Consider the following 24,260-nt stretch of genomic DNA (forward strand, 5'->3'; position numbering starts at 1 on the left):
GGAAACTCGCAAATAAGCCCAGTCTGGGGGGCACCCAGGTGGTCTTTCCGGTCTGAGAGCTCTTAAGGTTCACCTTTGTCAGGTCTCGTGCCCCGGCCTAGATCTGCCTTTTTTCTTTTCTCCGTTCTGCTGTGGCGATAAAACCTGAGACGTCAGACAGACGAGCTTCTCTTGTGTTTGTGAGGGTCCTTCTACCCCGCTGCTGTGGTCTCTGCATTGTACTTCTGGGTCAGTCCCGTTAGACCGCCGCGCGCTGCCAACTGCCTCCGATGCCACTAAGATTACGTGTATGAAGGCTCCGATGTGACGTGGCCTTTAGGTGACACCCTTATCTGTAGTCCTAGACGTCGGCAGTGGCCTCTGGTACTGCGCCTTTCAGTTTGAAGTGTGTGTGCGACTGGGACGGCGGCAGACGCGTCACACGAGGAGGACATTCAGAATGGACCTGAGCTTGCTGGGCACTCGCCGGAGCTCCACTCGAACGCCTGTTGATTTCCTCTCGTCTCCTAACAGACGGAAATGAGATGAGATGTTTGAGTTGCTTTTTAGGTTACCCCGTTGCCATGGAAATGTAACAGGATCTAATTGGCGTATGTGGAAGAAAATGAGAGCCCTGGATGGCAAGTGCCTGGTGGGCCTGGTGCCAGTTTGAGCCGCACGGCTTTAGCTGGCAGCCCTTAAGGGCCTGAAAGATTCCCATGTTGACGGGTGTCCTCTGTGCGTCACTTTCAGTTCACTTCATCCTTGTCATTGCCCCTTGGGCACTTTGTTGTGCCCCCAACTAGAGGTTTCCGGAGGCCTGCCCAGAGGTGAGGGTCTCTGAACCCAAAAGGGAGAGACAACCCAACAAGAGGTGCCACAAACAGGGAGAAGGACACCACTTTACTGTCATGGGTGTTGATTGTTCTGCCAAGATGGATGGAAACAGCAGGCTCAGAGGATAAGTGGGCACAGCAGGAGATGAGGGGGAAACTCGTAAACCCCAAAAGAAATGAGTGAAAGGCTAAAAATTGAAATGCCAAAGTCCTAACCATAAAGCAGAACTCGGGTGAAAACGCGTACCAGAATCTCGGCCCCTGATAACACAGAAAGCTTTTCAGTCAAATCCAGAAACTTGGACACGACAGATGGCTTGGCGCCATTTTAGGCCTGCGATGTCACACACATGATGACTTCCTGTCACAAAGTAGCAGCAGCTCAAGTAACAATAAACAATGTGACAGCCACCATAAAGAAACGCACTGTGAGGTACGGTAAGCGCCACCCGGATGTGCCCATACAAATGGAAGCGCCTGCCACACAGCCTTCATGTACTGAGCATCCTGGCGAACAAGCCCGGCTCTCTGGGTACGCCACGGCAGGCTGCCCAGTGAAGCTGGAATCCAGTGAGCCAACAACAAAGTGGGCACAGCTAAGTGTAAACTAAACAAGTGTTTTATTACACAAATCTGTAGTCCCACAACGGGTATCCAAAAGGCACAAAGGCAACCAATCGTAGGCAGAGGCGTCCAGAATCGGGCGAGGTCAGCTTTAAACTGGAGGTCTGTGCACAGCACTGCAGCAAAGACCCTCAGGTGGGCTCCCACTAGCCTGCTCGTCACCTGACTACAGCAGGATTAATGATAGGCAGCAACAGACACTGACAGGAGGGGCCTGAGCCACATAGGAGGAGGAGTAATGGCCGGGGGCGGAGCAAAACAAATGAAAAGGGTGTGGCTTGTAAAACGGGTGGCCAGGAGCAAATCACAAGCCAACTCCTCAAGTGCCCAAAATGATTTGCTAGACTTCATTAATCCCTGATTGTCTTTGGGGGGGTCAGAGCACAGGCTCCGCCCCACTGGTGGGCCCAGTGGAGTCTGAGCGGAATTTGAACTGGCAACCTCCCAGCTACCAGCGCTGACCCTTAACCTCAGAGCCTCCACAAAACCCTGGGACAAAGTAAAAGTGACACAGTGATGTTAAATGTGACGTGTGCTAAAACCCTAACCACGTGACACTGACCTGTAATGCCAGCTTAGCTTTTTGCTGTGGATCCTGGGAGATTCCACACAATGACTTTACTGTCCATCAGACTGACATGGCACTAATGTTTGGTCACCTGACTTACCTGGCACTTGTGACAGGTGGCTATGACAATGTGACAGGACAATCTGGACACAGCGAGCTGATGAGTTCTGGTTCATGGCACACATGTACTGCGCAGGCCTCCATAACATAAGAAGGCATTTTAGCAAGAAGAGGTCAGCTGATGGTCCCCAAACCTCTGCCCTCAGTACAGTACGCGCCCCCCTTGGTCCTAGCAGAATGAGTCGCGTGCCCAGGTGTGCCCCCGGCCCTCGTGCAGGAGCTCGTGTTGAATTAATCGATGGCGTCTTGTGATGTCGTCGTGATTTTCAACACTTCAGTCGTGGCCCCTCTTAAGCTGATGCCCTTCACCTCCTTCAGTGCCCCCTGGCAGCTCCACATCTTTCCTCTCAGGTGTCGTCTTGTCTGCACCTGGCACAGGTAGGTGACTGGGCTTCAATGGGTGGACTTTGTAATCTGTGTTCGTCTATTTGGGTTTGGAAGCCTGGCAGCCATCTGAAATCGGCTGAGGGATGGCACTGGAAGGTCAGTAGCAGGAGATGGCAGTTGTCACTTTATGTTTACCCCTTAAAAGGATGTGGGGGTCCACAAGGACACGTGGGGTTTGGTTATTTTTCAACAGTCAGACGTCACTATTTTTTCTTTTGTTAGCGTGTCACACACTTGCAGTGCACACCTGGCAGGATCTCCCTGATTGGACAACAGAGCAGGGTGACCCAGCGGTGGCCCGCCCTCCAGAAAGTGGGCACCAGAGGAGCCGTGCGGCCGGAGCTGCTGTGGTGGGCTGCCCTGGAGTGAAGGCTCGGTGGCAGGGCTAGGAGGCTCATACTGAGTGCCACTGAGCTGCACCCCACCTGCTGAAGGGGACTTGGCCCAGAGGGCAGCACGATTTGGTTCCTCGTGTCTTCTTCTTTGTGCTGTTCCTTTATGCCAGCTCCTCCGTGGCACTGATGAATCGGGTAGTGGCTCATTTGTTAGAAGTAACTCGTGATGGGCCGATTGTGCTGGCGAGGGCTCTTAAACCTTAGCAGCTGAGCAACTCTAAAAAATGAGCCATAATGTTGTAAAAGCGTGCCAGGATGTGGCGTACCCGGTCTTTGTGGCAGACGGCCCTGCACGTGTCATTTCTGAGCTGCTCCTGTGCGTTTCCCCTCATTGCAGCTGGCATTTGAGAGGATGAGGAGGCAGAAGCCTGTGCCCGTCTCTGCCATTGCTTATGGTAGGTTATTGACTCAGGCCTGCTTTCTCTTCTCGGTGATGATGATGAGGGGGCGCCCGTTAAACCTTTGGCGTGCCGTTCTAACGAGATGCCTCTGCTCTTTTCAGAGTTCATGCGCAGCCCTTGTGTGGACGCCGGACTGATTCCTCCGCTAGTGCAGCTCCTCCACTGCAAAGACCAGGAGGTCCTGCTTCAGACGGGCCGCGCCCTGGGGAACATCTGTTACGATAGCCGTAAGTAACGGGGGGCTCGGCAGGACCCCGCCGGCTCTCGCCCCCCATTTGTCTTGTCTGTGCGCCGACTCGTTTGACCCTCCCTGTGCCCTCACACTTGCAGTTTGACGCTGAAACCGAGGCGAAGCGATCACATCGAGCGTGTGTGGGTGCGGGTATGTGTGTGTGCGGGTGTGGGTGTGGGGACCAGTCAGACCAGTGAGGGGGTTTAAAGATTTCAGCCCAAGACTTTATAGAACTCTAGATGTCATCGTAAATAAAGGAGGTGACAGCAAATGACTTCACCGCCGCGCCTTGAAGGGCTCTCATCCTGTGCCCACTCTGATGTGCCCACGGTGACATGGCGCCCAGACTCGTGAAGATGTCCGCAGAGCGGGGCTAACTTGGGCTGCGCTCCTCTTGGTGATGTAAAGGTGCGTTCACCATGATGAAGAAGAGGACGAGCGCGCCGTCCCCACACAGGGCACCGTAGAATATTTACCACGTCACTGGGGTTTGTACCAAAGAACACAAGCGGGGCACCGGGCATCTGTGAGCTGAGCTTCATACCCACGGGGCACAGTGTGGCTACCAACAGTATGTGCCCTCATCTCAAAGTGGCAGTGCCACAGAAAACCAAATGGCGTCACAGAACAACTTTGTCAGAATGTCGTTTTGTTTTAAGGCAAACATACAAATACCGTGATGAGAATCGTGGGGTTCAAGACCACCGAATCGAGTTTGAATCGGGCGTCTTACACGCGTTGATTAAGAAGGAACTGGCCAGAGTTTCAGGGAGACTGAGGGGACAAAGGGACGGCAGCAAGGCAAGCAGATGTCATCTGTGGATCAGGAGGTGAACACGCAGATTCAGACGGCGGGCAACACCAGTCGATGGCCAATCTCTCAAACTGCTGCCAGACGTGAGTTGGCCCACTGACCCTCAGACATAACCTCTCAGGGGGCTGCTTACCCCAAATTCACGTGCCCCCAACTGGGGGTCTAATTCAACTAGTCAGGGTCAGAAAGCCAAACTCGACCTCCCAGATTCCACCCACCCAGTCGGTAGATGTTGGGGGTGAAAAGACATTCAGACACAGCTCTCCTTAACATGGGCACCGTCACTGGGCAGGAGAGAACCCACCAAAGACTCGGGGTGCCACGATGGGACTCCGGGAGGTTCTTGAGAGGGTCCATCCTCGGTGGGAGTTGACGACACAATGAAGGCCGACCTGCTCTTTATACACTGAAGGATCCTGAAGTGGTGGGACGTCTAGTGGCACGGTGGCCGTGACCCCACTGTCATTCATTGACTGTGTCACCCTTTTCTCTGACCCCGTCAAAGTGCAGTGAGCGCCAGCCGTTGGTCCCAACAAAACCCAATGACTCTAAAATGACGTCGAGTTGAGATGTGAAGGTCCCCGAGGTCCTCGTCTAACACTGGGTCACTTACTTCATGTGGTTCTCTGTGTGACGCTGATGTGAAATTCACCCTCCACGAGTCTCCCAGTGTGCCCCCCGTGTGCCCCCCATGCTCGTGTTGCACTCATTTTAACGTAAATCCCGTGTTCTGCTGCGCTAATCCTGTTGTGATTTTAGACACTTCAGTCCCGTCACCTCTTTCTCGTCGGCTGGCAAGCACAACCCAACCCATCCGAGACGTCTGATGGAGGGTCCGAATTCTAGATGATGATGAGGAGGTTTGGGTGATCGGCGGTCCCGGTCAGAGCGCGGCCTCAGTGGGTGATGTTTCACGCCTGCCTCACCGTGGACCACCGATGGTGACGACCGAACACAACTCGCTGAATATCGAATCCCGTGGAGCTCCTTCTTCAAGTTGATTTCAGTGACGAGTGGTGACATCGAGGAGTCGAGCGCTGTGTCCCCACGCCAGACCTCCCATTTAAAGGGCTGCACACGCGCTACACGTTGGCCACGGTGGGGTGTGCTGACATTTTGGGTGGTCCGTCACGTGTCTTGAAGAGTCGGTTTGCATGGTCTGCTCCATCACAGAATGTTTCATACGGCAGTGGGGGGGCTGACCCCCAGTGTTTCAGAGCTCAGATGGCCTCTTGTCACCTTCAGCGTTTAAAGTTTGGAGAACGGAAATCGAGGAGTGCCACCATTTCAGGCCTCGCATTGTAACGGATTAAAAGGAGTGGCAGCCCAGTTTCCATCCATCGTTTCTCACGAATTTGTTTCTGACTTCGGCACGAAGTGATGGTGGCCGTCTGGTCGTCTGTCTGTCTGTCTGTCCGGCCGTCTGTCTGCTTAGGTGTCATTCAGCACGATGTTAAGATTCGGAGCCCTGAATCCAAAAAGGGCCTAAAAACTCCAAACGGGCTCAAGGCCTCTGAATCCCAAATGGGAGAGGGGAACAGAAAGAAACCCCTGGCCCAGAGACGCCAACAACGGAATGAATAAATAAATAAATAAATAATAATAACGCAGAATAAACAGGAGGAGGCTCATGGGACACGCGCATCAATTCAGCAAACGCATCACGCGGCCGTAGCTCATTGGTGGGCTCGTGATGTACACGATTGGTCACAACCACGAAAACGATTTGAATGAACCCAAAGCCCCCGGAGTGCTTGGTGGTTTACCCACCACAAGTGTTGCAAGGCACCATGGGAAGAAGCCGCTCGTGAGAGTCAGCTGAGTGAACCGTAGCAACGGCGTTCACCGTCTGTTGAAATTTTGGTGGCCCTTTAAAGTCGATTTCCTGCGTGACTCAATAATTTGAAGTCTGGTGTCGGGGCCAGATTAAGACCCCAAATGCCCCAGGGTGTCGCACACAAAAAGACGAGCCAGTGCCCCTCGGTGACCTGCCCATTACACTGTAGGTGGTAGTCACATATATACATACGTGTGCCACACCAATGTGAGGTACCACAGTAACGTCTGGACTGACCCTCTGCACCGAGTCCTTGTGTGGATGAGTATGTGTGAGTGAGTGTGCCAGGTCTTGGGCTGGCGCCCAGAGCTGCTTCAGAAGGTGCATTGGTGGCATGTGGCGGGCATCGAGTCCGAATCTGTCTGTCTGTCTGTCTGTTTTCAGGGTCATCCCAACGTCCCACCCGGTGGCCGCATTCGTGCTGTGACAGGCCAGCTTTCAGGGTGTGTGGGGGGCAGCGGGTGGGGGGCTGGCACACTCTGGGCGCCCTGCTGTTTCTCGTTCTCATTGCAGGTCATTTCTTTATTTCATTTGAGTTTGTGTTTTATTTTACTTTGACTTTCTGTTTCTTGCAGATGAGGGCAGGAGTGCGGTTGACCAGGCGGGCGGTGCGCAGATAGTAGCTGACCTCGTAAGCTCGCTATTCCAAAACACTGAGCCGGCCAATCAGAGGCTCCTGACGGTCTTTTGTGGCATGCTGATGAACTATAGCCATGACGATGGTAATTAACACTCTGACCCAGTCGACGAATTCACCGCAAAGTCAAGTCGGCCTTTCTGTGCTTGCTGCATTGTCACCGCGGGGCCGGGCCGAGCCGAGCCGAGCCCACTACAGGGCCAGCTTTGTGTGGACGATGCGGCCCCCCGGCGGGTCACGAGCTGCCTAACTCTCTCTTCTGTCCTCCTCTTCTCTCCCTGCCGAGGGTGACGCCATCTTCTTGTTTCCTCCACGAGGTGGTCTGACGTTGGCGCTTTTGTCATTTCAAGTGCCCCCCATACGTGTCTTTACGTTGGGTACCTGTGGCTGCGGCGGGTGAGGCTTCACTAATCTGCCATTCTCGTCTGTTGTGAAAATAAATGACCGGCGACCGAGAACGCAAAGAGGAACCTGCAAGTGCCACCACTACAGGACACGAGGCGTCACACAAAGTGCCCTCGGACACCATGGCAGGCCTTCAGTTAAGGGCCCATCGTGTCACCCCAGGAGTGTCTGCCACACGGGGCCCACCGCAGTGGCCTTCAGCTCTCTTCAGACCCCCCGATTGTTTGCTGTAGTCTGAATTTTTTTTGCTTTCAGAAAGGCTTCACCTTTTCTTTTGTGAAGGACGTTGGCGCAGGCGGCACAAGTGAGTGGTCAACTGTGAACTCCCGATGTCACAATGCGTGAGAAAATCGGACGTGCAGGCTGTGATGTCATCTCTGTGGCGCAGTTAGCCAATCCGATGGCATAGGCCTGACTGAAGATGGGTAAGGAAAATCGAGATCTGCCCGCTGGGTGGGCAACACAAGATAAGGGTGAAGGTTTGATGAGAGCCGTGAGATTCAGGGGGCCACTGAGACGACTTTCACATCATGAAGGGGCGCGTCAGCCATCAGGGTGCCACCACAGGCCTGTAAAAGGACAAGGGGGATGAGCTGCAGCTACCAGGACTGGCCACTTGGGGCAGCGGAGTTGGCACCTTTGCTTTACGTTACTCTTGTGTGCCAAGAATGTTTGATGATGTCACTCTTCCCAAGGGTTGCAACATTTTTGGCCCATCACATGACAGGAAGTTGTCGCGTGTCACATCCCGGGCTGATGCCCGTTTAGGGTGGCAGCAGGCCGCTCTGGTGATTTTTGGGCTGCTGATTACGGACCCCTGCTTGCTGCTTTTGCTGCCTGAGCCCCTCTGCCGATTTCATCTCCTGATTAATAATGTAACCTGTGAATGTGGCACCGCCATGAATCGAGCACATCGTGGGTTTGTCCCGTTAACCGATGGTAGCGTTTTGTAGAATGGGGTCCTCGAGAAGCCCCTCCTGAGTTTCTGTGTTTCTATCGTTGACGGCTGGGACCCCCAAACCGACATGGAGAGGAGTGTGAAGGCGTCGCTGCCGAGGGTCCCAGCAGGGCTACGGGTGGGCGCCGTGTTAACGGCAGCGCGGCGAGGGGCGTCCCCTGGGTGGGCTTTGACGTCAGTGAATCGCACAAGGTGCCCCCAAGGAGGTCCATTAAAGAGGACTCTGTATTGATTGATCAATTGATTGGGCTCAGTCCGCGTTTGAGAACCCCGTTGGCCAGCCGTGGCTTATTGGGGCCGTTCGTAAAGCTTGTGCTGCGAGTCGCTAAAGTGCACTGCTGCGTTCATTCCAACAGCTGGCGCACTCGACCAGCACCACATGGCGTTCAAAAGAGGAAAAGATGATAGGAAATAAAAAGGCCATTGGAGTCCACCGAGTGTCCCACCTTGGGGGTCTCCAACTCCTTATGGGTGGTAATCCAATTTCTTTGTTTCTGCTGTCATTTTGAGAGGCGAGTCCCTCAATCATCCGTTAGAGTGAAGACTTTAGGTGGGCCGCATGTTGGAATGAAAAGTGCAGTCCATTGTGTTCATACCTGCATTACAAAATGCACTCCAGCAGATGGCGCATGACAGGCATTACTGCTGAGCCCACTCAGTCCCCAGCTCAGTCCCCGATGTCTTCCTCGCCAACCTCATCGTGTTTGTCCTTCAGCTTTACTCGATAAACTGACCGCCATGAAGAGTCCATGAGGAGACAACGGGCCTGCTGTCGGCGGTTTGGCCTGCCGCGTGTCGAGAGTGACGCACAGTAGGTGACCCCTCCAGGTGGCACCCGTAGACAGGAGGTTACAATTGTGCCTGTTTCTGTGTCACCAAAAAAGAATGGAAAGCATTTGAACTAAAGGACCAGGAGGTGACACGGGGCTGAAAGAGAAATACGAGGAGGGGGGTCCATACCAGACGGGCCGCGCGATCTTCACCAAGGCAGACGTGGCGAGAGAGTCGCACGTTACGCACACAAGAGTGTATCTGACCCGCCGATGACGTCACGCACTCCCACCGAACTCGGGGAGAGTTGTCTAGGCCACGTCTGGCCGCCCGGACCACCAAAAGGAATAGAAAAGGACAAGTAGATCAGAGTCGGAGATGCACCCTGTCACCTGCAGCTCCAGCACGGCGGCTCTGGCCTGTCCGGTGTCCACTGCGGGACTTTGGACTTTGTCCTTCTCTCCGTCCCCGCGTCGTTTTTATTTGATGTTTCTGCCGTTTTGTCATCGTTGGCAGGCGATGTGTCACGCCGAGTCACAGAGAGGTCCTCCTTTGTATGTCTGCCTACGTGCAGCAGGTCACCACATGAAAGGCACTATATAAGAGCTAGAGCTGAAGCAGACCACTAGGTGAGGGCCATGGGACAGAGACCCTCGCCGAGTCACTCGCGTTCCTCCTCTTCCTCTCCCTTTACTCTTCTTCTTTACCTTTCAGGGCCCACTGGCAGCTGACCCAGCAGTCTAGAGGAGAGGCGCTCATTTCGAACCCGGGCTCGGTGGTGACCTCTTCTTGTCTGTTTCAGATATTTTACAAGCACAGCTCATTGGCATGGGCGTCATCCCGACGTTGGTGAAGCTCCTGGGCATCCACTCCCAAAATGCCGCGCTCACCGAGATGTGTCTCATTGCCTTTGGAAACCTGGCCGAACTTGGTGAGTGGGCACCGGCCGTTTGGGTCCAGGTCACTTCGTGAGGGAGGTGGACTGATTGACAGGCAGGTGTGGAAGGTGCTAGATGGCAGACGAGTGGGCGAGCGGACCCCAGTGCACGTCAAAGGCACCATAAGGCGGGTGGCCCTTCGCTCATCGGTCCTCGCCTCCGGTGACCCCTCGCTGCCCATACTGCCTGGCACGTGTCGCTCTGATAATGCAGGGCTGGGTGGCATGTCCGCCGTGATCCCTCTCGGTGACGGCAGGTGGCAGTCGAGGCCACGTTGGTTTCAGTTCTCATGGCTGTGAATTTTCGCTTGTCTTTCAGAATCGAGCAAAGAGCAGTTTGCATCGACGAACATCGCCGAGGAGCTGGTGAGTCTCTTCAAGAAGCAGGCGGAGCACGAGAAGAAGGAGATGATCTTCGAGGTGTTGGCTCCTCTGGCAGAGAATGGTGAGGGTCAGGCTCTGCGCTCGTGCTTGAGTCTTCTTCTTGTCGGCGGCCCCCCCAAAGTGGCAGGACCCCCGTTCTACCACATGTGCTCCCTCTGGTTTGGTTCACCCAGTCTGCCACCTTTTTACAGTTTAGAGTGCAGAGAAGCAGGGCCTCAAGGCACGGTGTGGGCACATTGTGGGCACGGGGGACAAAATGCACTTAAAGACCAAAAGTGAAGGCACGTGATGAGGGTGGGGGGCTTTATCAGAGTTCTCTGGTGGTGATTAGAGGTGACGACCAGCAGGGGTCAGCACTGAGGACCCCTTGAAGTGATCTGAATAAGAGGACCCCAAACCACAGCTGAGACACTGCAGGGGGGCTGGGATGGGAACACAACATGCCCCTTGTAAGAAGGACCTGGGGGGCACAGTGGACGACGGTCTGCAGAGGTCAGGGTTCAGCTTTAGAGTGCGCCCCAGAGGAGACCCCCATGGAGAGCGACTGAGGGGGGACACGCTGAAGGCCAGCAAATAGAGGTGACGACGTCCAGAAGCAATCGGGCAGGCCAGGAAGGTGCCATCGAGGACGCTGGTGACGCCTCCTCTGGGTCTCCAGTTACAGTTCAGGACCTTGGAGAGTGACTGAGGACCACCGGGGGGCTAAGTGGGCCAATGCAGAGCCACAGGGTCAGAAATGAGCACAAAGCACCTCAGAATGGCAAACGCAGGCACTCTGGGTAACCGAGGCCCTAGAAGGACTGAGGTGGTCCCTGATGGTGAAGCCACCCACAGAAGACCTGAACCAAGAACATGAGCCACCTGTGCTGCCCCCTGCTGCTGGCACTGCCTTTGGTTCAGCTTAAGAAAAAAGCCAACCTGGAAGTCGCCAACGGGCGATGCGAGACGACAGAAAGGTCGACTTGAACCAAAGCCCCCACCCCGAGCCCGGCCTGCGAGTTTCTCTTACGCCATTGAATGTCGGCACGAGCCACCAAGGTGGTCTTCATGGTGGGATCCAAGAAAATGGGACACAAATGAGGCTGTGATTATTGAAATTGACGACTTGTGTTTGTGTAGAGCAGAGGCGCGTGGGCCGTGACACGAGACCCCAACTGAGCGAGACTCTGACGTTAAAAGGCCATCGTCCTGCTCGGTGGTCTTTCCCTGAGGAGCCCCCAGGAGGTCCTCGGCTCGTCTAACGGCCGTTTTTGTGTCCCTTTCAGATACCATTAAGCTACAGCTGGTCGACGCCGGCCTGGTCGAGTGCCTTCTCGATGTTGTCCGACAGACGGTGGACGGTGACAAGGACGAGGACATCGCCGAGCTGAAAACCGCCTCGGACCTCATGGTTCTGCTGCTATTGGGAGGTACGCTTTAACGGGCAGGGGGGCTCATCCTGACTCGAGATCCACCCCAGGCCAGCGGGCGCGATTGTGGCTCTGAAGGGCGCCGACGACATTTAAGATCCGCACGCCTTGTTTCCATGGCAGACGGGAGCCGCAGGGTGGTCCCGAATCCACCTCCATATTTGGACACCATCACTTTGTCACCCAGTGTCCGAGTTTTGGTGACACGGGTAGACCCGTCATGGTGTTGTCGTGTGGACTTTCGTTGTCCCCCTCTCTCCTTTTCCCCCAGGAGGTGACAGCTGACCCTTATCTTCTGTATCGCCCTGGGGCAGCAGGCCGTCTCCCAGGATGCTTTGCAGGTGCAGCACGGTGGCATCGTCGTTCGTTGGCACTTTGTTGGGTCGGCCTGCCCCTCCACTCGTGTGTGTTCAGCATGAAGTCACAGTCGGGTGGATTTGGTTGTTGTCCGCCAGCGTCTTGTTGATGGCACAGCTGGGCGGTGCGCCTCTTGGCGCGGTGAGGGTGTTGTGGGCTGAGATTTCTCAGGGATGGTCAGCTACTTCTACTTGCCAGTCACGGTGCCCGAGAGTGGCAATGTGTTGCATGTTGATTAGCACACCAGACATTGAGGGCCCACCAACCCTAACTGTGAGTGTCCAGCAGTGGGCACATGCCCCCAAAGGGGAATGCTCTTAGAACACATAGACAGGACACCCGCTGCCACCCAGCGTGACTGAACATAAAGATGGCCACACGGTGACCTCAGTTGGGGGAGGTGCGTCCCCTCAGAGGTGGCCCAGCTTTACTGTCCTGACGGGGGTGTCGAGGAACGGCTGGCGGGCAGAAGTGCAGGCGCTCTTTGTGAGGGGCACCTTGGTCAGTTTACGCGGGTCTGGGGGTGTTGGCTAACGACAGCTCGCCATTGGCTGATGGGATCCTGATGGCTTTAGCGACCCATTGTAACACACGGGGCTTCAGAACGTGCCCTGCAGTGCTGGCTGGCATCCTCACCACGTCAAGTGTGGCAGTGACTGCGCCACCTGTTGGAACTCTTCTTTTTTTTTTTTCTGTTTCAGATGAGTCCATGCAGAAGCTCTTTGATGGAGGAAAGGGCAGCGTCTTCCAGCAAGTGTTGTCTTGGGTGCCGTCGCACAACCACCAGCTGCAGCTCGCGGGCGCCTTGGCCATCGCCAACTTTGCCAGGAACGGTAAGGCTGCGACACAAAGCCCACCGACATTGTCTTTTGCTTTTTGCATGTTTGCAGCCCGTGAAGTGTGGGGTCCGTTTAGGGGTCGCCATCTTCAACGCTTTGTCTTACGTTTTCGTTTGGCTGTGACCCCATCTTGTGGCTCCTGTCAGATGGTGCGTCGTGACGTGTGACACTCCTGTTGGTTCTGCCGGCATGTTTGTTCACCCGAGTGACCCTCCAAGTCCGACCCCAAGAGTCGTAACTGCATGTGGGCACCACGACACTCACGTGACAAGAGTGAGGGGGGCAAGGAGCCTGGGACCACCAGTCCAACTGTGGCTTTGCTGAAACGACGAGCCCTCGGCTGATTGGTCCAGTAAGTAAGTGACGAGGTGACTGTCCCCTCACTGCTCTACAATGTGAAGTCCGCTGAGGTTTAACAAGAAGGACGTCGCTGTGGAACCACGACCCCCTGCCCTTTGATCGGTTCAGGAACGGACAGACCCCCAAATATGTCATCCCCTTTGATGTGACGTCCTTTATAAACCACCGGACAAAGCGTGACTCTGTCTTCGGACCCCTCCTAGAAGACCACGCGTGAAGTAAAGGTGGTCACACTAGTGAGTGGCAAAGGGAAACACGCCAACTGGCGCTCGTGTGTGTGTCCCCATATAGAATTCTGTCAAAAACACAGCCAGCCCCCCGAGCCCCCCGTTGACCAGACTTGGAGGACACGGCGCCGTACACAGGGACGTCCTCCACTGGTCAGCCAGCACTCGTACCCTGTGTGTGTGTATTTATTTTTTTTGAAGGTGGTCCGTCCCCTCCCATCAGACAACAGGACCCCCAGGTGTGCTTTGGCCACCTTCTTCCGACGCGGTGACGTTCTGACATTCTTAACCGTTTCAGCCCCCATTTTTGCTCGAGGATGTGGCTTGTCAACGTCATTTTTGCACATCATGTGACAGGGATTAACTGGGGGTCCCCCACTGGCCAGTAGTTTCAGGTCTCGGTGGCACATGTTGTGATGCCACTCCACACACCCCCTCGATTCACTTAGGGGGGACGCCCACTCGCATGGTGGGTCACAAAGACACTACAAGTAGTTTGTGGTTGAGAGGCTCAAGTTTATGTCACTCCAAGGACATCCATGTATCCCTTGAATTTGAGGGTGACGGGGTGACAGGGCCACTGCAGATATGGGTGGCCGAGTCCTCTCTGGCGTCGCGTGTTGGTCACTTGTGGCGCGTCTGACTTTTCTGTCTTTGCTCAGATGGTAACTGCATTCACATGGTGGACGCTGGGATTGTTCAGCTGCTGCTTGACCTGCTGGACAGACACGTGGAGGATGGAAACGTCACCGTTCAACATGCTGCTCTCAGCGCCCTGCGGAACCTCGCCATTCCAGGTGGGCCCCTTGCTTGTCACTTAGGGTGCAGTGTGGGGGAGTAGGGGGACGAGGGGACCACAGGCCACTTCTCGACACTCCACCCATGGAGCACTTACTCCGTGTTAGCGTAAAGTGGCCTTGCTGGCCTCCTGGGGTGGCACTGCCAGTCGCTTCTTTTGAACTGTGTAGATCATCGTCATGCAAGTTGGCACCTGCTGCTCACCCAAGTGCCATCAAAGTGGGACTGCAGGTCTCCGGGTGAAGCACAACTTGGTAACATTTGTGAAATTGGCCCTCTGTGTCCCTGGGACCACCCGACTGATTGCCATCATCATTTCAAACACTGCAGTCGCTCACGGTGGTCCTGAAGTGGCCCGGTTGCTCCCTCCTTGACTTGTTCCTCACACTGCTGTCTTTGGAGACTCGACTCCACACACAGTACGGCAGGTGAGACCCCCTGACTCGGGGGGCCGTCCTACATTTTAGGGGAAGTACGACAGCTGCTACTACGTGGAAACAGAAGACGGGGCGGGCGTAACGCGGAGTGGCACTTGAGCCTTTGTCATTTACGCTGCACGTCGCGCTCTGACTCGTCGCTCTCTGACTTGCAGTGGAGGACACATTAAGTTCCACTTGGAGCAGAAGCCATCGTGACCTTCTCTTAGCTGACTAGGGGGCTTTGCCCGCTGCTTGCCAACCCCCCTGCCTGCACCACACACCAGCCACTTGGCATCTCTGCCACTCGCAAACAACAAATCTTTTAAAACCCCTTGGGAATCGGGAAGAAGCACAAGTCCTCCCTGCTGGCAACACGAAGTCCTGAAGTTTACATCTGAACGACACTTGTGTCATGTCACCGATGTCCCATCTCGTTTCGCTGTTCCGTCACTTCACCGAGTTCTCACTTTACTCTCGTTTGGTGAGACTTTTGGATTTTCGTACTCCCATCGTCTGTAACCCGCTCTGCATGCGTGTTTTCTACTTTGTCATCTACTCTTTGTCTTTTAATTCCTGGCACAAAGTCGGGGCTTTGGTGCGTTTGTCGGGTCTGCCCCTGCATTCGCTTTTCGGGCCTCTTGGGCGTCACGTGTCTTTAACGGGCAGGAGACACCCGAGTACCCAGAATGCCGTGTCTCACCTTCGGCCGGCCGAGCTCCGCTCTCCATGTCTGTCTACTTCTAAGCCAACTGACGTCACACATTTGAAGGTTTCTCATCCCTTTGGGTTTGAAGGGCGCCATTTGCAGCAGTCATTGTCCCGTTTTAAGTTGTCACTTTGTCACAGTCTCTTAATGTCCCCTTTGTCATTTCTTCCCTTCTGTCCAGTGGTGAATAAATCGAAAATGCTGTCCGCCGGAGTGTCCGATGAAGTCCTCAAGTTCTTGAAGTCAGAAATGCCACCCGTACAGTTCAAGCTGCTGGGGACGTTGAGGATGTTAATTGACACACAAGGTGAGGACGTTTTTTAAATCCTCTTCCTCCTCCTCCTCCTCCTCATCACTACTTAAATGGCCACTTACCCCGCCTGTCACTCGTGTTCATCAGCTGTCGATGCCACCGCTGGTGGCGCTGCTGGTCTGTTCTCAATCCCAGAATTCCATGTGCAGCTCTTTGTAAACGACATTAAGACCCCACAGGCCTGAAATCAAAGCGACGGCAGCTGCGGTGCCCAGCATGGCGAGACCCTCGCACGTCTTTGGCCTCCTCGGCTTTTATCTTTTGTCCTTTTTGATTTCAGCCGATGCCGCTGACCAGCTAGGGAAGAATGCCAAGCTGGTGGGGCGCCTGGTGGAGTGGTGCGAGGCCAAGGACCACGCCGGGGTGATGGGGGAGTCCAACAGGCTGCTGTCGGCCCTCATCAGACACAGCAAGTCCAAGGTGAGCCTCGGCCCTCGCGGAGCCCCCCGAAGTGCGTCTCGGGCGCGTTGCCTGACGTCTTCTGTTTTTTAGGATGTCATCAGGACGATTATCCACGCGGGCGGCGTCAAGCACTTGGTGACCATGGCGACGAGCGAGCATGTGATCATGCAGAACGAGGCCCTGGTGGCGCTGGGGTTGATCGCCGCGTTGGATCTCGGTAAATGGAGAGTCGCCCGTTACGGTGAAGTTTGTCCACGGCGGGTACTTGGGTCCCTCACTGAATCAGACGAGCTTTCTGTTGATTCTCAGTCACAGCCTTCACGTGACGCAATCAGTTGGCGGCACGCGCCCGCGGAGGGCACTCCTGTGGCATCGCTCGCCCGCTGTCAGGTTTGAGTTTGCGGTGTGTGCGTGAGAGGAGACCACCGGTGAGGAGTCAACGCCGAGATGGCGGCTGAAGTCGATGTGCCCGTTAACCCTTCCTAGGGCTCTGAGGTGGCCACCCACTCGTAGCATTTGATGTGCTCACTGATTGTCAGTCATGTCGCTGGGCACACGTGGGTGGCGAGGTCACATAAAGTGACACCTGAAGCCACACCTCCGCTCTACGATGACCACAGTCGCTTAGGGGGGTTCACGTTAAGGTCTTTCTTTACCCAACCAGCTCCATCTCCTCTAACGCTGGTGTTGTTGTTGTTGTCCTCCTCCGTGTGTCTGGCAGGATCGGCGGAGAAGGAGCTGGAGGGCGCCAGTCTCGTCCCAATCCTACACCGACTGCTGTCAGATGACCTGAGTGCCCCGGAGATCAAGTACAACTCCATGATTCTCATCTGCGCCGTCATGGGTTCAGGTGAGAGCCTCCGCCATCCCTTTATCACGACTCCAGTGGGCGCCCGCGGGAGGGCCCGCCTGTGCGGAGATGGGGCGCTTTAAGCCAGTGCCACCCCATAAAGCCCCCCAGACTGTTAGAACCAAACAAAGTTCAGGTACCCAGTGGCAGGAAGAAAACTGAAAGTGACCCCCAGAAAAGAGGTGACTTGAATGTCCACGGTGGTCCGTTTTGTCGAGGATGCACTCAGAAAACCAAACCCGCCGGGTCAAGTGAGCCACAGACCTGGCACACAGCCCAGTGGGTGTTAAAGTGGACCCCGAGTGAGCCAGAGGCAGGAGCTCAGCGCCAGAATCCACTGACTTCCCAGAAGGCCTAGCAGACTCTGCTGCCACAGGGATTGCTGGGAGCTGGAGTCCTTTTAGGGCGGGCCAGCGTGAAGAACGCCACCTGCTGCCCGATCCGCCAGTTTGCGGTGGCCGCTTAGAAGACCCGTCGGCAGGAAGTGCAGCGCTTTACGCAGACGGCTGAAGGACTTGTGTGGCTACTGCCCTGGGGGGGTGGGGGGTGGGCTTCGTCTTGTGAGTTTTGACCACTCGGCCCACCGGTCGCTCGTCTCTTTAGTCCCCGCGTCTCCTCCCGATTCCCTGCTCCGTAGTTTGTTCCAGATTCCCATAAGTCTCTTCTCCTTTATCGATGCCTCGGAGGTGGCAGCCTTGAGACTGTTGCTGCCAGCAGGTGGTGCTAAAGCCCCAGTTGGTGGCACTGCCCCCTCCGCTTGCCGCCCTCCAAGTTCACCCCCACTGATGACTTTCTTCCTCTTCCTCTTCTTCCTTTTCCAACAGAGCCTTTGCACAAAGAGGTACAAGGATTGACGTTCCTGGATGTGATTTCAAAACTGCGAAGCCATGAAAACAAAACTGTGGCCCACCAGGCGTCCTTAACAGAGCAAAGGTTAACAGTGCAGAGCTAAAGGACTCTTCTTCTCCTTCTCCTTCTCCTCCGTCTCCACGTCTCTGTTAAATGTCCAGTCACCGGCTCTCCCGTTCTCGTCCGCCATTCCTGCTTCTGTCCGTCCGTCCGTCCGTCTTCCTCCCTCCCTCCTCTTCCTCCTCCCCCCACGTGTGCATGCATTGGCAGACTGAGAGAAGAACCTCGGGTACCGTAGAGCTCACCAGACACACACTTTTCTAAGACCGTAGCTGTGATCGCCGCTCCTCATCCGACGTCTCCGTTGTCTCTTGTTGCTTGAATTTCACGTAGTGAGCTGTGCATGTCATAGTCCAGTTGATGATGATGATGATGATGTAGTCATGTGACGTCCTAACCTGCCACTGGCCCCGCCTCCAACACTCGTAGGCATCTAGCACTTTTAGCCGAGCCAACAATCTGCCACAAGGGTGAGCGCCAAGTCCGGACTCTGCCACTTCAGGACAGGATGTGTTGCGTCTCCTCCATTCCCGCTGGTCTTGCTTATGTTGAGTCATGGCGCCCGTTAATAAAGACCGAGTGGTCCAGCAGAGTCCTGCGCCCCTCTCTCTGTCTCTCTCTCTCTGTCTGTCTCTCTGTCTGTCTGGGAGATGAACTCTCCACTCGGGGGGGAAACGTTTAGTAGGACTGGGTGGGTTTTAAGGGGCGACGGGCACTGAGATGGCACTTCACTTGTAAGCGGAGCAACACAAACGGACCCGACGGTGCCCATGCCATCTTGAAAAGGACCAAGTGTGCCCATCGATCGCCAGGCAGTCCTGCGTCTGAATGAACCCTCTTGGTCTTCACCGGAGTGGCGCTGAGTCGCGTGTTTCCTACTGAAACTGATTTGCTGTGGAATTGGCACTTCGAGGGGCTCAATGCTGGCTTCTCGTATTCGCCGCCATTACCACACCCCACGGACGGGCGACGAGATGACGTGATGGAGCCGTGTGAACGTCCTCACTTCAGGACACGCCGATGTCTGCCCGTTCTGCTGCTTTAGTTCTGGAAACTTCCACTGGCATCGGGACTCGGGTCACACATTCAGTAACGACGAGACCTGCTGAGGTACAGTTAGTTAGAGGGGCCGCCAGCGTATGTACTGCGTGGTCACCTCCATCTCCCCCCTAAGCACTTTGGCTGGGGTGCCAGTTGTTGTCCTGCATTCATCACCCACAACGCTCCTGGATTGCCAGTCTACATCCTCTCCAAGACAGACGTGACCGCCGTCAGCGGGACCCCCAAACTCCTGAAGCACCTCCAGCAGGATACAACGGAGTCCCACCGTGTTATTGAGTGGCACCACTTGGGACTCCACCTGGTAGGTCAGACGCTCAACTCTGAGGTGCCAGTTGGTAAGGTGGGCTGCTGGGTCAGGTAGTTCTACTCACTAGTGGTGGCACTGGTGACGAGACGCCGCATGGCAGTAAGTAAGTAAGAATGTCACTGCACTCTGTACATGTGACCGTAATGGCCTTGTGACTTCCCAGACTTCAACTCGGTGACTCGGGTCGTCTGCTCCAGACTGCCAACTCCAAACCTCTAAAGGAGGGCTGAGCGTCGAGATGGAAGCAGAAGGAACAGCTGGCACTTCAGTCTGAGCAGCGATGGAGCCACGGTGGCCCGAAGTGGCCCGGTCGTCACTAGTGCTGCAAGTCAGCTGGCTGCCCCTCCCTCCATTGGGGACGCGCAGTGTCACATCCCAAACGGGAGCCCAAGTCCGGGTTGTCTTCCAGCCGTCTGGAGTCCCCACCGGTGCCCATCTCGATTTCTGCCACCTCTGCGGCTCAGACTTTCATCTCCCTGGTGGCACTTTGTGTGACGTCTCGTCTGGCGTCTGTAAAAGTCAAGGATTAGTAAAGGAGGACGGACGCTGTGCCACTCGTTCAGAGGGAAGGCGTCTGTGAAGTGACAACATGAACTCGGACGATTCCTTTTGCCTTTACCCACCAACTGTCCCAACGCTGCCACCTGGCCCTCGTATGGCACCACTTGAGGAGGTGACCACCATCGGTATCGGCGTGTCCTCCTTGACCCCGTCCAAACACAATGAGGCGCAGGGTTCGGGTGGCTCACAGTGACGGGACTTTACGTTTCTCGCCTCACTTTGGCTGAAGGGAGGCTCTGCCAGGGGGGCATTGAGACGCACGGGCACAGGACGGTGGAAGGTCTCCCCCAAACACAAAGAGACGGTGGCGTGTTACCAGGTTCTTGTTTTATTCAAAGTTACTCTTCCTCCCTGAACAATTCAAATACATTGTTACAGCACAATAGAAAAGTGAAACAAAGCACATCCGTTAGAAAATCGTTTACCAGCCGTCAAGCCCTGCGTATAAAAGGAGTGGCAGCGGCGGCAGCGGAGCGCGTGTGGCCTGCTCACGTGACAGAGCTGCCCTTTTGGCAAAACGACTCGTGTCATCCTGCGCTTTACGCTGTTGGCACCTCTGGCACCAGTAAATTGTGTCTCTGTGGGTCCTTGTGCCACACGCTCGGTCCCAAGTGTGCTCTTTGGACTCGAATGCAGCATTTTGTGAAAACGTCTCCATGGTGCCACTGCCCGACTGACTGTGTGCCCCCGGCTGACGCCAGCCCTGCAGACGACGTGTGTGAGGGGGCCTGGCTGAAGGGGGACCTTACTTCTGGGCACAAGCTCCCTTTCCAGTTGGCGCAGCAGGCCAGTGACAGTGCCAGCTTCTTCTGTTTGATTTCCAAGTGGCTTAAAGTAAAAGCACCAAAAGTTGTGACATGACAAGATCCACCTGGGCCTGCCGTCACCCTGACCGCAAAGACCCCTCAACCTGTCACCCGTGGCAGAGCAGACTAATCGGTGCAGGGGACTGTGTGGTGATGCCAGGCAAGTGCCATGTTTAAGCGTCTGCTGCTGCTCTCCTAGTCTGTCCTTGGCCAGTCCTGCCAAACACGGAGTTTATCATCAATATGCACCTAAAGCCACTGTGCCACTTCTGGGATAAAAATGAGCACACAACGTGGCATACAACGTGGCACACCAGGACAGCTGAGGAGGCACAGGTGCCAGCTTGCTAAAAGTCTTTGAAGTAGACTTGAATTGGGTTATGGAGGGCCAGAGCCCATCCTGGCACCAGTGGGCTAAGGGGCATCAGTCCAATGCAGGGGTCCTACAGATGAAAGCGAGAGAACCACTAGTGGCTCAGATACGGAGGCCGAATTTAGAGTTTTACAAACTTAGCCCTCCAACAAACCCCTGAATGGGGGGCAACACATTGTTCAGAATTGACGCTGCACACCCTAACCCTGTTTCCATGTCCACCTTTAAAATCCATTTTTCCCAACCTTCTTGTCCAGGGCAGGGTCACTGGAGCAAATCCCAGCAATCATCGGGTGCCCAACAGGAACGACTGGTGGACAGGGCGCCAGGCCATTGGTGGGTGACCACACTCACGCCCAAGGGGGCAGTTCAGCAAAGCCAATTCACGGCCCTGCTGGGAGTCTCAAACTCCACTTGTACTTCTGTAAGATGGCAGATTGGTGCCAATTAGACTAACTGGCATTCGCCACACTACAGATGTCACTCAAGAGACTACAACGGGGGGGTTTAGCGAGACAGAATTACAGATCTCTTCAACAAGGCAACGGGTTGCAAACGTCGCCCAAAACGTTCCAGAAGTTTCCACTCTGACCTGTCAATGGTGGACTGCAGGAAGCTACAAGTAATGCCAGCTCGCTCCACTCTGACCAGTCGCCGTGTGAATCTCTGAGCCTTCCGTTTTGAGATCTCGGTCCTGTTCATCTTGACTGGTTCAACTCGGGCCGACCAGCTGAGATGAGGCGCTCAGTTGATCAAAATGGCGCCAGGACACCACACTTCAGGTTCAAATGGCTTCCGATGTGCCGAGGGCGTAACTGACGTCCTAAAATCCTAACGGGCTGAAGCAGCGAGTGACCGCGGCCACAGCGCAGGTTCGGGTGAAGAGGAGCGAGCAGGCCGGGGTGACGCCAGGCGCTGTGGACGAGGACTACGAGAAGTACCAGGACAGGGTGACGCGCCTTCACAGTGTGACATGACAAGATCCACCTGGGCTCCGCTGTCCTGAGATTCCATCACGACGACTTTCAGTGGAAAACCAGCAGCTCAATGGACCCCTCGATTACGAGGGCAGCCAGCCTGCACACCACGGGTGGCACAGGGTGGTGGGCTCTTATGAAAAGTCAAGTTTCCACGCGGTAGCCGTAGGCTGTCTGCTGGTGCAGAACACGATGACACAAATTGGGACGAGGACCTTAACTAACGTCCATGTGGAGTAAAAAAGCCGTTTCTATCTCCCACATCCAAATGAGATGTGACACTGTAGGCATGCATGGCATTAGCTGGTATGGAGTGGCATCAGAATGTCACTGTGCCCGCAGCCTCCTGGAGGCAACTCGTGACTTCATTTCATTGGCCAAGCTGACTTTAGCATCACCAAGGTGCAGGATGGTCTCAGCCCTGGTTTGGTAAACACTCTCCTCAAGCTGGCATCATGTGTGCCCCCCCCCGCCTCGCCTTCCTCTCCTCTCAGCATTCTGACTGGCAATTCTGCAATGGCCGGACGGCTCTGAGACGCAGCAGACATTCGGCCCGTGACTTGTACGGCGACTTCTTTAAATTTACATGACAACTGATGAACTGGCACAGCTGGGAAACCACAAAGGAGGTCTGTTATGAAAGCTCTGTGCCAACGTGCGCGGTTTGTCGTCTGATTGCAGCCCCGTCATGAATGGCACCCAAGGATACTGAGGGGCATCACACCAATCAAATGTTGTACACAACTTTACGAAAGTGCCAAAGAGGGCATCGTCTGGGCTCCCAGGGCATTTGTATCAACGTGACGAGCAGAACACCATTCACAAACGACTGAAGGCATCTGAAGAGCGAGACCCGTGTGGTAAGGTGGGCATGACTGATGGAGGTGGCGTCATAAACAGGTAAGAACAGGAGTCATGACTTCCTCCAGCCGAGAGACCAGAAGGAGCCAATGAACCGCACTGGACAGCGAGAGAGCGGCCGAGCAAGTCCCAGGATCCCACGGGAGGGCCGACCACCAAATCAATAACGACTTTACGATTCTCGTGATCGCTCATCTGAGGTCTCCATTCACGAACTGGCAGGCTGAATTGGCGACTCCAAAGAAAGGATAGAAGTGCTAAACTGAGGTGGCATACGCTTTGTTAACGATTTTAGAAAAATGTGTAAACTAAGCAATTAAAGTTACATCTGCAAATCTACTCTGTCTACGTTGAGACCCCCGGACAGTCGCCTCACTAAGCCTAATGAACCGGTGATGTCCCAAGTTAGATTGTTTCCAAAACTTGAAATATATATTCAGTAATATCGTAGTCAAACGATCCGTTCCCGAATCCACTCTAAGCCATCCCTTCGTGACGCGGTTTACAGACGTGACGATCGCGTGGCTCGGACTCGGAGGTGTACAGGTGTCGGCTCGGTGCCACGCGTCTCTCTCTGTCTCTACACACACACACACCTACTGTACAGAACGATCTGCGCCTGCTGAGAACCTCGATGGCCTGACGTACTCTCGTTTTTAGGGTAGAAGAAGAAGCCACGTTGACGCTGGCGCTCCTCGTACTTTTCCTTCCTTATATACATACTGGAGTGGCGCTCTGGCCTTCGATCTTTTACTTTGGCACACTTGAGCTCTTTCTGTGCTGACCGGTACTCTGATAATATTCGGATACTGGCGCCCCAGATTACAACTCCAAATGACACACAGTGACGCCCGTCATTGTCACACACATCTGAGCTAAAAGGAAGACGCCCGTGGCTGGCGTTACAAGTGAACTCACTGGACCCTCCGTGTAAACGGAATCGAGAGTGTACGTACTGTACAGAGTGGCACGACAGCCGGGCACTGCCCCACGTCAAGGAGTGCCTGCCCACCTGCGTTTGACACACATGGGGCACAAATGCCAGAGGGTGGGCATGCAGTGCATGGAGACTTGTCACAGAACAAATAGAATGAATGAATGTCACAATTTCTTGTGAATATCTGTATCGTGTCGCTGCTACTGCAGTATCTATATAAATACGTCGAGAGATACAGATATGACACACACTGATATCCATAGATCTCTAGAAATGTATGCATACGGACAAAGGAGAAAACAGAAGTACAGATACGTCATCGTGTCAAAATGGGTGGCTTGGGATTCTGCTGGATCTTGGAAACCCTCTTCACTGAATCTGAAGGGATCTGAAACAGAAAGTGCGTGCAGCTTAGTGCTTTGACACGAGAAAATGAAAACACGAGCGTCGCGCTGCTACGGCAGACTGGCAGAAATGCCAGCACAGCTGGCGAGAACAAAAA

The 24,260-nt window shown here is 54.8% G+C and overlaps 2 protein-coding genes across 6 annotated transcripts in view; one reads left to right on the forward strand and one right to left on the reverse strand.

The window, feature by feature from the left end:
- Window positions 1–18,480, forward strand: part of rap1gds1 (RAP1, GTP-GDP dissociation stimulator 1) — a 65,272-nt gene extending 46,792 nt beyond the window's left edge. For 2 of the 4 annotated variants that reach the window (XM_039759823.1, XM_039759824.1), the window contains exons 4-15: window positions 3,412–3,537; window positions 6,769–6,915; window positions 9,767–9,895; window positions 10,221–10,346; window positions 11,551–11,694; window positions 12,753–12,884; window positions 14,140–14,274; window positions 15,582–15,707; window positions 15,994–16,133; window positions 16,206–16,332; window positions 16,837–16,965; window positions 17,790–18,480. In XM_039759823.1, coding sequence (XP_039615757.1) covers window positions 3,412–3,537; window positions 6,769–6,915; window positions 9,767–9,895; window positions 10,221–10,346; window positions 11,551–11,694; window positions 12,753–12,884; window positions 14,140–14,274; window positions 15,582–15,707; window positions 15,994–16,133; window positions 16,206–16,332; window positions 16,837–16,965; window positions 17,790–17,917 — 1,589 coding nt within the window. In that variant the 3' untranslated portion in view covers window positions 17,918–18,480. The remainder of the gene's footprint in view (window positions 1–3,411; window positions 3,538–6,768; window positions 6,916–9,766; window positions 9,896–10,220; window positions 10,347–11,550; window positions 11,695–12,752; window positions 12,885–14,139; window positions 14,275–15,581; window positions 15,708–15,993; window positions 16,134–16,205; window positions 16,333–16,836; window positions 16,966–17,789) is intronic. The other 2 variants (XM_039759825.1, XM_039759826.1) reach the window with 2 other exon arrangements.
- Window positions 18,481–20,111: 1,631 nt separating this feature from the next.
- tspan5a (tetraspanin 5a) overlaps window positions 20,112–24,260 on the reverse strand; it is a 43,773-nt gene continuing 39,624 nt past the window's right edge. For both annotated transcript variants that reach the window (XM_039759829.1, XM_039759828.1), the window contains one exon: window positions 20,112–24,146. The gene's annotated coding sequence lies outside the window, so the exon portion shown is untranslated. The remainder of the gene's footprint in view (window positions 24,147–24,260) is intronic.

The sequence above is a fragment of the Polypterus senegalus genome, chromosome 7 (genome assembly GCF_016835505.1).
Source record: "Polypterus senegalus isolate Bchr_013 chromosome 7, ASM1683550v1, whole genome shotgun sequence".
NCBI classification, from domain to species: Eukaryota; Metazoa; Chordata; class Cladistia; order Polypteriformes; family Polypteridae; genus Polypterus; species Polypterus senegalus.